At 30.4% G+C, this 13,975-nt stretch overlaps 2 protein-coding genes across 2 annotated transcripts; both read left to right on the top strand.

Moving 5' to 3' along the window:
• Positions 1-3,124, top strand: LOC110649986 (serine carboxypeptidase-like 13). The gene is made up of 14 exons (XM_021804759.2): positions 1-215; positions 384-520; positions 720-796; positions 889-1,011; positions 1,104-1,206; positions 1,315-1,352; positions 1,433-1,534; positions 1,611-1,697; positions 1,797-1,949; positions 2,032-2,103; positions 2,291-2,409; positions 2,511-2,624; positions 2,723-2,777; positions 2,888-3,124. The coding sequence occupies exons 1-14, from the start codon at positions 52-54 to the stop codon at positions 2,969-2,971; spliced, it is 1,428 nt and encodes a 475-aa protein (XP_021660451.2). The 5' UTR covers positions 1-51; the 3' UTR covers positions 2,972-3,124.
• Positions 3,125-8,953: 5,829 nt separating this feature from the next.
• Positions 8,954-13,064, top strand: LOC110649989 (serine carboxypeptidase-like 2). Its single transcript, XM_058151386.1, has 14 exons — positions 8,954-9,433; positions 9,569-9,714; positions 9,817-9,893; positions 9,969-10,091; positions 11,195-11,297; positions 11,385-11,422; positions 11,505-11,606; positions 11,703-11,789; positions 11,923-12,075; positions 12,150-12,221; positions 12,309-12,430; positions 12,514-12,627; positions 12,717-12,771; positions 12,853-13,064. Exons 1-14 carry the CDS (start codon positions 9,258-9,260, stop codon positions 12,934-12,936), a joined length of 1,452 nt encoding a protein of 483 aa, XP_058007369.1. The 5' UTR covers positions 8,954-9,257; the 3' UTR covers positions 12,937-13,064.
• Positions 13,065-13,975: the final 911 nt, after the last annotated feature.

The following is a 13,975-nucleotide window of genomic DNA, read 5'->3' on the forward strand; positions in this document are numbered from 1 at the left end:
TGTTATAACACATTTCTTTCAGAAATCAACACCACCACCAGCCACCGCTACATGCTCCTAAAAATGTCGTCCAGTTCCGGCACCGGCAGCGTAAATTTGGCATGTTTACTGTTCATCTTTTTATTGGTTTTATCTGCAAATGTTGCTTTCTCCGGCACCATTGTCAAGTATCTACCTGGATTTGTTGGTGAACTTCCCTTCACACTGGAAACTGGGTATGTTTTAGTTTAAAAATTTTCTTCTTGATCGACTTAAGAATTTTAACTTAAATAAAATATATTATCAATAAAAAAAAATAAAAAATATATTATCAATGAATTTTAACTTAATTATGTTAAATTAATTATGGTTAATGTATTTTCTCTTATTTCATTTAATTTTAGATATGTGACTGTGGGGTCTTCAGAGATGTTCTACTATTTCATAGAATCAGAAGGCAACCCAAAAGAGGATCCTCTTTTGCTTTGGTACAGTGGAGGCCCTGGTTGTTCTGCATTCAACGGTCTAATTTATGAAATAGGTACAAGGGGTCGCTATCCTGCCAATATTTTTTTAAGAGAAAATTAGTGTTTACTACCTTTATTTTAATAAAATTTATTATTTAATTTTTTTATTTTAAAAATATATTAATTAGTCTTTTTATTTAGTCTTTTTTAATGGGTGGTGCCAAATTTTAATTAAATTATAAATGCCACTGTCAAACTTTCAACACTGTGCAGGTCCACTAGAATTCAACATCTCAGATTATGAAGGGGGCCTACCATCGTTGTCCTATTACCCATATTCATGGACAAAGGTATATTTGGTCTCTCTTTCATTGAATTTTATTTGGCTAAGTAATAATAATCAGTAATTAATCTAATCTTCTACTGAAAATGAATTAAACAGACTGCCAGCATATTATTTGTTGATGCCCCAGTTGGCACTGGCTTTTCCTATTCAACAACTGCTGAGGGTTGGGCTGTGTCAGACACTTCAACAGGAGTGCAAGTCTATGAGTTCCTCAAGAAGGTTATACCAAAAAATATTTCTAATTTTAATTTAATGAACTGAGTATAGAAAAATTAGCCTAATTGGGTTGTAATTTTTGGGTTATATTGCAGTGGTTGATTGATCATCCACAATACCTCAAACTGGAATTGTTTGTTGGCGCTGATTCATATTCAGGCATATCAGCTACATTGGCTATTCAAAATATTTTAGATGGTAAGTGCCAATTTGACTAATTTTACTCTTGGAAACAAATATTTATCTATAGGAAAATTCTTAACTAGACCGGGATATTAAGAGTTCTGTTTTTAACTCAACTTTCAGGCAATGGCTATGGACGAGAACCACACTTGAACCTGAAGGTAATAACAGGATTTTGAAATGACCCAGCTGAAAGAAATTTAAATCCAGTTTCATTTAAGTTTTGAAAAGATGATTTCAGGGTTACATTCTTGGATGCCCAAGAATAGATGGACAAATTCAAGAGAATTCAAAGATAATATATGCTCACAGGATGGCACTTATATCTGATGAACTTTATAAGGTGATTATATGTTCCCAGTTTTTGAACACAATTTTATTAAATTTGAATTTGATATATGGTAAAATTTTTCTTACAGGCAACTAAAAATGCTTGCAATTCAGATTACTATGGTGTAACCTCATCCGATGCAGCATGTTATGAAAATCTCCAACTAATCAAGAAGGTATCAAAATACTAAATAAGTTACACAGTTGATAGAGAATATATATAATGTTCTTAAAATGCTAAAATTGATCAATAATATTAACTTTCAAACTTGCAGTGCATTAAGGATATAAACAAGAATGATATTCTAGAGCCTAAGTGCACGTTTGCATCTCCTGATCCTGTCGAAGAATCAACTCGAAGATCACTCAGAGGAAATTCTGCAGATTTCATCAAGTCCCCTGTTACAATTCCTGAAAAATGGTGCCATGTAAGTGCCTTCCCGCTTTCTTGTTTCTGTTGATTTCATAAATTTTCTGAAATAATCTTACAAGTTGATCAAAATTTTGCAGAACTTCAATTATTCTTTATCTTATGTGTGGGCAAATGATCAAAGTGTGCAAGCTGCTCTTAATGTCAGTCAGGTATGTGACCTAAAACGATAATTATATTAAGCATTGTCTCTAAAAATGTATAGTTAGCTGATAAGTTCATTGATTTGCCAGTTTCATAGAAAACTCGATTGCATTACATTGTATTAGGAGACTGCATCGATCATTAGTCCGATACTCAATTTAACCTAATTTTCAAAAACGTTGTGTTTATAATCAGAAAACAGTAAGAGATTGGAAGAGATGCAACAAATCATTGGATTACGATTATGATGTCACCAGTGTGATTGATTATCATCTCAATTTTACTACTAAGGGATTGCAAGCTCTTATATATAAGTAAGCACTTGAAAATTTTCCTAAAATTTCTTATAAACATATGATCTATTAATTCAAATTTTAATAAGTTAGTAATATAATTAATTACCTGAGTGAAACAGTGGAGATCATGACTTCACAATTCCAAACGTGGGCACCCAGCAATGGATAAAGGAACTAGACTTGACTATTGTTAATGACTGGCGACCATGGCTTGTTGATGGTCAAGTTGCAGGGTAAGATATTTAATCTAACTTCTCTTTCTATTCAACCCAACTGAAATTTCAATCCCATTTTCATTTCCGATCAATTTTCTGATATTTGTTTCCTGTAGGTATACAATTAAGTATTCTGAAAATGGGTATCGGTTGACGTATGCAACTGTCAAGGCAAGAGAAAACATTACATTACATTACATCATTCCAATTTTCGGAACAACATTTTTTTTTTCTTTTTGAAGAATGAAGAGATGTTAATGATGTTGTTTTTCAATGTACAGGGAGCAGGCCACTCACCTCAAGAATACAAGCGTAGGGAATGTTATGACATGTTTGATAGGTTTATTCATTGGTATCCTCTCTAGATGAAGATTTCTTTTAGCTTAAATTTGATAGATGGATTCTCCTTCAATTTCCATGGATGATCAATTATTATTGTCAATCATTTCCCCTCAAAGTTATAGTTTTGTAATACTTGGATGGTTTACGTAATTGAGATGCTAAGCTTTTTGATGCTAGCATGTTATCAAATGTTCTCACAAATATTTTAGAGATGATGATGGAGACAAATAAATTTTAAATTCGGGCAAAAATGATCGATTAATTATTTGAAATATAAAATAATAATTTGAAATCTGTTAATAAAATTATGAAAATAGGAAAAAAAATCCCAAACTTCACTTGCATCTAATAAAATTAAATGAATTAAAATTTTTAGAAATTAATACTTTAATTAGAAATTGAACATAATATAAAAGCTATCACACTGGGAGCAGTGAACTTGAAAGGAAAAGAACTCTTTGAAATTTATTGTATTTTCACATTGAATGCAAAGAGGAAATTGTTTTTATATGTTATTGCAAGAAGTGCCTGAAACAATCTAATTGATTTTCGTTGACTAAGATTATGAATGTGACAATGACACAAAATGCTAAGCTGATAGTAACTAGTTAATCTAAGCTAATAATTTACGTATTCCACATCTCCCTAATGTGGATATTGGTGGAAAAGCTACTAGTCCTAGCTTGGACAAGCGGAGAACATAAGGCTGGCCTTCAAGAAGTTCGGTGAAGTGGTCAACTAGTTGGTACTTCGGAGAAACAGTAAGATAGGGATGAATGAAGCCTCTTTTGAGCCAATCATGGACCACGTGGTCGTCCATTTTCCAGTTTTTTTTTTTTTTTTTTTTTTTTTATAACAATGGATTAGTTGTTATGCATAACGCTCTCTCTTGATACCAGGGTTAAAATTATTTTTCTAAAAAATATATATAATTTTAGATGCTATTACAAAAATTATTTTTTAATTTTAATTTTTTAAAACTAAAATTTATTAAATTTAATTTTAAATTATTTTTTAATATTTTTTAATTAGTACATTTGAAAAAAGTATTTTTTTTTAACAGCAACTTCAATAATGATACTAAACAATCCCGATATCTAATTGTCACGAAAAGAAGAATTAGAGCATGTTGGCATTGTGGTTCTAAACAATTTTTTTAGAAAAATACCATCTTAATTACTATTTAAAAAAAATTAAAAGAGTAATTTTTGTTATTTTAGAATTTTTATGATTAAAATATATTAAATTTAATTTTAAATTAATTTTTAATACTCTCTCCCTAATATATTTTAAAAAATAATTTTCTCTACAGTAGCTTCAACAGTAATATCAAACAAATCCTTAAAAGTTATATAGGAATTTAAAAAGCCTAGATCCATTGAAGCAAACAAATTAAACTGTATTTTCAATGCTTTTGTATTTTGCTTTAATAGATGACCTAGATATTATTGTCTACTTATTAGTCTTCAAATAAGAACCAAAGAAGATGCAATAACCAGTAAAGAACCTTCTTTTCATGGGGGCAAGAAACCCTATCTCCATCACAGTATGCAAGTAAACTAGTAGAAGTAGCAGCTAGGAAAATAAGGCATTTAGTTAAGCATCCTTTAAGATACTTGAGTACATATATTGTTGCATCCTAGTCAGGGTCACAGAACTACATAGAACATCCCCCCGAAAAAAAAAAATTGAAAATTAAACTTTTACCCCTAACTTTAATCTATTTTTTCAAAAAATACTGTTTGTCCCTCTTGAATTTTTAAAAAATTTTGCATATAAATTTCGGTGTATTTTTTTTAAAAAAAATACTATTTCCCCACTTCTTTGTATAAATTTTATTCATATTTTATGTTATTTAATTTTAATCTCTTAATATCTTATATTTCTATTTTAATTTCTATATTTTTTAAAAAATTTATTTAATTTCCTTTTAATATTGAGTTTTTTTCCCTAAAGGTGAATTTCTAGTTACACCCCTGATCCTAGTGTTGTTGTCCAGGGAAACTCAAGAATTGGCTAAGATATTGTACTGCATATTTTATATTAAGTTTGGTGAGATTTAAATGCAATAATCTGCCCATATCAATCTTCTCTCAAGATCTTCAATCAAGCTTGAGAGCCATAGGAAGAGAAAAAGTAGTAGCCTTTGCTCCTGCCAACCCAATAGTTAGAAGAATATCTAGATTGTACTTTATTTGATTGAAATAAGTGCTCTTTGATTGAAATAAGTGCCTGTTGATGACCTTGCAATTTTTAAACCAGCAAATTACTTAGCATAACCTAAGTCTTTAACTAGTAGTGAAAACTGCATCCAAGTAAGATTTGATTGTTAGAATTGCCCATTCACTCATACCAGTAATCAATACATCATCAACATACACAAGTAAAGCAAGGAAAACACCATCCTAGTTCATTGTAAACAAGTAATGATCACTAGAAAACTGATGGAAACCATGCATGCATATTGTTGACGTTTTGAGTGAGTCTCACCTATATCCTGCTATATATGCCCAATCAATATGTCATATTGTATAAAATTATGTTGGTATTATCTAAAATCATGATAGGGCCTACTTAAATTTATAATTTATTAACTTTTTATTGGTTGGGTGTATATATACCCAGGGTGTGTACAAGAATTTTCCTTCCTCTTTTGTTGGCTTGTTTTAGACCATACAATGACCCTTTGAGTATGCAAAATTTTTTAAATATTAATTATAGGATTTTTCTTATCTAGATCTGATCGATTATAAATTTAAGATATAAATAGTAGGATTCACTTATTAAATATATGGATATCATATATTTATATCTTAAATCAATAATGAATCAAGTTTAAGAATTTTTCATTAGCTAAACAGTGGAAGCATGTACACTTTTCCTCATCCAAAAAACCATGCAAGAATGCATTATTAATGTCTACCTAATGAATAGGCCTTAAAAAAATGATTTGTTATAGCAAGGAAGACTCTAACAGTCTCTAATTAACTTAGCAACAGATGTAAAACTATTATTGTAATTCGGCCCCTCAACTTGGTAAAAGGTCCCATAATACTTTTTATTAATAATTTATAGTTTTTAAAAATTTAATAATTTTATAAAATATTTAAATTGTATTTATTTAAAATATAATAAACAAAAATTTATAAATATCATTATAAGAATAAATATTTTTATATTTAATTAATTATTTAAATAAATGAATTTTAGTAATGAGTACCGAATATGTAAAACTCGAATATAATCCAAATCCGATACAAGTATTATTTTCTAAATCTAAAATTGTTCCAAATCGAAATATATACTTCTCAAACCAATCCTAATAAATTTAATCAAAACGATACTAAAAAATATATGACCTATTGCGATTTCCAACTAGAAACATATGCCAAGGTAAAGAAACACATATATCAGGGTAAAAAGTAGTTCACTTTGCTTTATTTCCATATATCTCAGCAACTATGGACCTGTTTGGTATTGCTGTTAAACCTGTTGTTGAAAAAATCACTTTTTTTAAATATACTAGTCAGAGAGTGTTAAAAAATAATTAAAAATTAAATTTGATCAGTTTTAGTTATAAAAATACTAAAATAACAAAACAGTTTTTTCCAAACTGTTTTTCTCAATAACAACTAAAATAATACTTTTATTTAGAAAAATAGTTTAGACTCTGAAATTCAATGCCAAACAGGCCTATGTCTGCCATATTGCACTTTTTCCATATGCCTAAAAAAAAAGGTGAAATATGTGAGTGGAAGTTCAGCTGCAACCACAACAACCGTGTCAACACAAATTCACCTCAGTCATCTACTATTCAAGTAACGGGAACAATTTCCACTAGAACCAGATCAAGGCTTGCAAAGGAGAGAACTAATCTTCTTGGTGTCCATGTCAACCAAGTTGTGGTAGTTGATGTAGTTGGAATTTTTATTAGCCAGAGATCGACAATGACACGAGATTTCACATATGGGTAACCCTTATGTTGGAGGAATTGATTAGGAATTAATTTTAGTGCTTGATAGTACTATATTTTGGCTCGTGACATGTTGATAAACAAATAGTTTGGTAGCTTTTATTGTCTAGGTTATCATTTTGGATATTGGTCCATTGGTTGGATAATATTTTTGCTGTTAGGTGCCTTTTGGGAATTCAAATAAGGTTATGACATGATTGTCAACATTATGGGTCGATTTTTAGGGCATGTTTGGTTTAACTGTTGAATCTGTTGATAGGTTAGTGATAAGTATTCTTGATGGTGATAGGCGATAATCGATAAATGATGATAGCTATTTTATGTTAAGTGTTTGGTAAATTTATATTTAGCTGTTGCTGTTGATATGTGAAATGACTAATAAGGGTATATATCATATAATTTATTTTATTATTTAAATAAATATAAAATTATAAATTTATTATATTATATTAAATATATAATTATTAAATTAATATATTATATTATTTAAATAAATATATAATTATTAATCTTTTATATTATATCATTTATTTTATTATTGAAATAAGAAAATAATTATTTTTTAAGATAATTAAATAATTTTAAAAATATAAATAAAATAATAAAATAATTATTATTGTTAATAAAAAAATTTATAATTAATTTTAAGTTTTTAGATATAAATAAATATTTTATATTTTATGTTATTAATAAAAAATATTTTATCAAAATTAAAATATGTTAATTAAAATGTTAAAATTTAAAATAAAAAAATAAAAATATTAATAATATTAATTTTCTAGTTAAATAAAAAAGGATAATATGGTCAAAATAAAAAATAAAACTAAATCAGCTATCAGCTGATGAGAAACAGCTCTAAAAATAGAGCTGATATAAACTGCAGCTGATGGGTATCATATCAGTTGCCCATCAGCTATCAGCTCTATTTTTTTGAGCTTGCCAAACACTATAGTTTATCTATTTGGGTATCTATCAGCTATCAGCTACACCCAACAGGTAAACCAAACACCTCCTTAGTAACTGAAAATTTAGATGAGGGGAAACTTATCTAGTCCAACGTTAACGCATATAAACAAGAATATAAGGTTTATAAATCGTCGAAATTGGATAATTGATAAAATTCGAGTTCTCAACTCATCGAGAATGTGATTGAATTTTACCTTATATGTAATTTACAACTTTGAAAAATGATTAGCTTTAGGGAAAAATAGTAAAATATTCAATTTAATTTCTGTACTTATTAACAAAGTTTAATTTAGTTAATTTTTAATTTTTTATTTAATTTAATTTAAAAATTTTAATTTAAAATCAATTTAATTCAAAAATTAAAATTTATAAGATAAATTTTTTAATTTTTTGATTTTAAAATAAAATTTTTTAACTTCTTGATTTAAGTCTAAAAATTAAAAAACTCAATTTTTTAATTTTTTAAATTTTTAGACTAAATTAAATTTAAATTAAATAAAAAATAAAAAATAAATTAAATTAAATTTTTTCGATAAATATATAATAATATAAAGCTTTAGGGAAAAATATATAAAAAAAATCGAAAAAATGGCCGAAAAGGACATGTTGGAAGAAAGAACGTGTCGTTTTGTTAAGCAAATCAAAACTAAAAAGTGCGGAAAAGAGAAAGTGGGGTCCACCTGGGAAAAGATAAAAGGATTTAAAGAAAAATAAATAAATAGAGAAGCCACCTAACCAGAGTACTAAGGGAAAGTCAAGTCCGGTAGGGCTTTACGGACATTTCAGATGGGCAACAGTCGATTTGGAAATGTTGTTGCAATTTCTTTTTCAAGTTAGGTAATACAAATATATCACGTGATTAAATTAATTTCAACTAAAAGAATGAATAAATAAATAAATAAATACACTAATTTAGTAAAAATGAAGTATGAATCTCCAACTCATCGTTTAACTTTGATTTTCCAGGAAAGACAAGAAATTAAATATGGGTTCCCCAACTTAAGAAGGTTAGCTTGAATTACAGATTATTATGGACAAACCCAGTGAGATTAGTTTATAATATTATAGAAAAATATGTAAAACAAGAATCACATGAGAGAAATGAAACAAAGCTTCCTTTCCCAGCTATAGAATGATTGTTGGCTGTTAGAGCTTCACCCACGAATAATCCAGATTCTAATTAATTTTCAAATTACATTTGAAAGTGAGGTGCCACTGCAGCAGCAGCCATCCATACCCAATTTTCATTGCTTAATTATCTATCCAGTGCATAAAATCTTTCTAGTAATCGGATTTAATTCTATCCCAGAAAAGATTTGATCACTGGCAGCTGCTGGGGGCCAAGCTCAAGGCAATAAGCATAAGAGCCTATGGCTTGGCAACATCAAAACATTTTGTGCAATTCAAAAACATTTTTTCATACAATGTGGAAGACTATACTTCTTCTTCTTCTTCTTCTTGTTTTCTCTCATGTTGCTTCCTCTCAGACGATTATTGAGACTCTTCCTGGTTATCCTGGGAAGCTTCCCTTCAAAATGGAAACTGGGTGAGTGTTTGAATTCTGATCTGTATTACAAGATAGGCATTTAATCATTGTATTATTACTATCCCTAGGACAGAGATCTATGAAATATACTTATTGTGCTTTGATTTTTGTTTTTCCTTTTTGGGTGTTATTTAGATATATTGGGGTAGGAGAAATGGCGGATGTGCAGCTATTCTATTACTTCTTTGAGTCTGAGAGGGACCCTGTTTTTGATCCTCTCCTGCTCTGGCTCACAGGAGGTCCAGGTTGCTCTGGTTTCTCTGCAATTGCTTTTGAAAATGGTCAGTATCTGTAGGTATTTACTTTAAGGCTAAACTTATTGGCCCATCAAATCTTGACCAATCTGTACCCTAATATAACTTTCACTTTATATCTTGCCACAGGTCCATTAGCTATTGATCGTGATAAATATAGTGGGGGCTTACCATCTCTTAAATATAATCCATACTCTTGGACAAAGGTGCACAACTTTAACATAGTAGTAATGAGCCATTTCTTTAATTATGAGATGTACTAATTAATGGTAATAATTCAGATTGCTAGCATCATATTCATAGATGCACCAGTTGGAACTGGATTTTCCTATGCAACAACCACAGAGGCTGCCAATACCTCCGACACATTATCAGCATCACAGACCTATAATTTCCTAAGAAAGGTTAGTTCAATTATAATAACTATGTAGATATATGACTTTTTTCTTGTGTCCACCATGGACTCAAGATACAAGATGCATTGAGAGACTCACCTAATCCCATAAATTTATATCTTAGGTCTACTGTAAACCGAATTTAGATAAGAATCTCATGCAGATATAATTGGTGTCTTGAATAAATGTGATCTTGTGCAAGGGTCAATACCAAAAATTCTTACTTACAATCGAACTAATATGAAATTAGTATAATTTATTATGATTTTATATGATACTCATCATAATTTTAAATAATGTCATTTGTAAATTGAATGAGTGTAAACATCCGAATATAAGTAAGAATAACTATGCTGATAATTATTGCATATTTTTTTAGTGAAATCTTATCGTTATTATTATTATTTTTTTGCATTGATTAATGAATGTGAAAGATTGAAATTTTTTATTTAAACATTATCTATCATAAATCTATGATAAAATATGTATGATTAGATCCATATATAAGATATGTGGGACTTACATGTCTATATTTTGACTATATGATAGAATAAATCAAGCTAATTTTCCCAGAACATAGCATTTTCTTTTTCATAGAGGCACATGCCTTAAACTAATGAGAAATTATACAACGACCCGGTTATGCCAACTAGACCCCTAGTTAGTATCGCCAGCTGCTAAAATATCAATTTGTGGAAATTAGTGGGCAACATGCATAGAGAGAGACAAATAGGAAATATAATCCATATTTAAAACCTAAAATTTTTTCTTAGCCCAACTTAGTTCAATGACTAAAAATATATTATTTTATACTTAACTTAACCTGAGTTGATTCAATGGCCGAAAAGATGGTAGACTCATGTTCGAGCTCCACTCCCTCAATTTCAAGGCATTATTTTCGTTAGTTAGTAAAGACCACAATTACGAAAATAAACTGATCCACTAACGTGTAGATTGTAATTGATAAATGCGTACAATGTATTCAATGATCTCTTCTTGTTTCCCAAAAAGGAAATAGAAATACTATGATATACTCTGATTAAGTGACATTATTTTGCAAAAGAATACATTCATTTTCTTTGTTCAAATTTCATATTTGGTGTGTGACACAGTGGCTGGTGACTCACCCCAAGTTTCTTGGAAACCAAGTGTACATTGGTGGAGATTCCTATTCAGGCATAATTGTTCCACTCTTAGTGCAAGATATACTCCAGGGTAAGTTCAATGACTAGAAAGAGCAACACTTTCCAATTCGACATTACCAACTAGCTATTTATAGTTTCTTCTCTTAATGAATGGCAGGAATTGAAAGTGGGTTGAAGCCAAGTATCGATCTCCAGGTATGTGATCCATCAAGCTTAGAATTCTCAGGCAAATTAATATAAAATTTTATTTATCTCTCTATACTCTGTTTTGGAACAGGGGTACTTGCTTGGTAATCCAGTGACGGACTATTACATTGATGATAATTCCAGGATACCATTTATTCACCGAGTGTCGCTTATATCAGATGAATACTATGAGGTGAATCTATTATCAGTAGTTCTCTTGATTTTAGCTTCCTCTGCTTTCCATTACTGCTTAAGTGCTTATGTTTTCACTTTTGTTCTGCTTTTCCAGGATGCTAAATTGTATTGCAATGGTGACTACTTGAATGTAGAATCCAACAACACTCTATGTGTAACAGCCCTTCAAAATATCAAACAGGTTAGAGAAGTTTTAATACTTCCTTGCCCCGTCCCCTGAATTGTGCTGTAATATCAATTATGCACTTGAACACTAAATTACTGACGCAATGGCAGGACCATTGAAATAAATATGTCTATATTTGATTTTGCAGAGCATATTACAACTTAAACTTACACAAATTTTAGAACCTCAATGTGCCTTCTCATCCAAGAAACCAGGTGAACTAGAATGGGATATTAGATCTCAGGAAGCAAATGTTATTGATTCACTCCAAGCTAATAAACTTCCTGAATTGCGCTGCAGGGTAAATCACTAAATCTTCTCTCTGTTATGATGTTTATATTTGCTTGATTAACATTGCTGCATTTTTCTGAACAGGAATTTGGTTATGCACTCTCTTACAAATATATGAATAATGAAACAGTTCAAAGCGCTCTTGGCGTTCGAGAGGTATGTGATTATAAGAACAATATGATCATCAGGATTCAGAATAATTTCATTCGAGGAATATAACATTTAAGCTTATAATGCCATCAGGGTACACTGAAAACTTGGAATAGGTGTGTCAAAACATTTCCTACCTACACAGAAAATGTTCAGAGTAGTGTTTATGTTCACAAAAATCTCTCCCAGACAGGTCTCAGAGCTCTGATATATAGGTGAGTCCCTCACATTTCTGCAAACCTTCTGATATTTGACCAGCAAAAACCCATTAATGGAGTACTCCATCTTTATTTTGCAGTGGAGATCATGACATTTCTGTCCCTTATGTGGGTACACTAGAATGGATCAGATCCCTTGAAATTGCTGTTTTTGATGAGTGGCGGCCTTGGTATGTTGATGGTCAAGTTGCAGGGTGAGTCCCATATTCTTAATTTTGTCCAACTTCAATTTTTATTTCACCTTTCTTTCCAATTTAATCTGAAAAAGGGTGATTCTGTGCAGATACCAAACCAAGTTCATGAATGAGCACTTCCGATTGACATATGTGACTGTAAAGGTTAGAAAAAAACCAAATGTGCTCAATGGAAAGTGATTGAATGTAATTAAATATAATCAAATAATTTATGGTTTTATGCAGGGAGGTGGTCACACAGCTCCAGAGTACAAACCCAAAGAATGTCAAGCCATGGTTGATAGGTGGTTTGCTCGTTATCCAATCTGAAGAGGTGTATTATTAGTAAAATTAATTCTAAGTATTTCAGTTTCGCAATGTAGGCATAAGGAATGTCATTAACATTTGTGGTACTTCCAAACAAATTCAAGTATACACGGTTTTAATTAAGACTTTAAGCCTTCACAATAGCTTGTCTAATTAATTAAGATTATTTATTCAATCATACTAATTCAAGTCTCATTTTAATTAATCAAAAAACATCTTTTATATTTTTCCACATAAAATATAACATAGGAGATTTTATTAGGCACTCTCAAAGCATATGCTTTCTCTCACAATGAGATAAGATTTACATTCCATAATACATGAAATAACCATAAATTTATGCGTAGAGGATGCACTAAAAATTAGTGGACGGGGAGCATCTTATAAATTTTCTATAAGATGCATGGATTTTTTCTGGCTAGACCCGCTCCACCATGAACCCAAAACTTGTGTCTTGAATGTCTTAAGTGCATCGAGTCTAGCCAAGAATTTTCCAAGATACACATATGTGGGGCGCCGCTTTTGCTTCAGCACGTGGAATCATCCATAGCTGTATGGTTTATGTGGTTAGGCTCTGGCTTGAAAATTTTGGGCCATGGATTTTGTTGTAGCTAGGACCTTCTCTGTAAAGTAATTTTTTGAGACCTAGAATGTATGAAAAATATTATTAAAAAATTTATAAATATTTACACTCAAATTAAAGAAAATTAAAAAAAAAAGTCCTTACTTCAACCAACCACCAAAAAAGGTTCAAATTTTCTTTTCCTTTCTCATCAACCTAACAGCAAATTTGAGCCACAATACTTGCAGGTGGCTTGATAAAGCTACAACAGTAACATATGGTGAGCAAACAGATTTTTAAACACCAAATCTTTGGAGAGAGACTAGCCACAATCCATCCAGTTGAGGAGCTATAATCCGTTATCAGAATGCCACCAACTTGGGCTGTTGTGATCTTATTAGCAACAACTTCTTCTCATCTGTACAGCTTTTGTCATCCGACAAGCTCGCTCGATGGATTGTTGATTGTCCCATACCTTTG

Source organism: Hevea brasiliensis, chromosome 8 (assembly GCF_030052815.1).
Source record: "Hevea brasiliensis isolate MT/VB/25A 57/8 chromosome 8, ASM3005281v1, whole genome shotgun sequence".
Classification (NCBI taxonomy): Eukaryota; Viridiplantae; Streptophyta; class Magnoliopsida; order Malpighiales; family Euphorbiaceae; genus Hevea; species Hevea brasiliensis.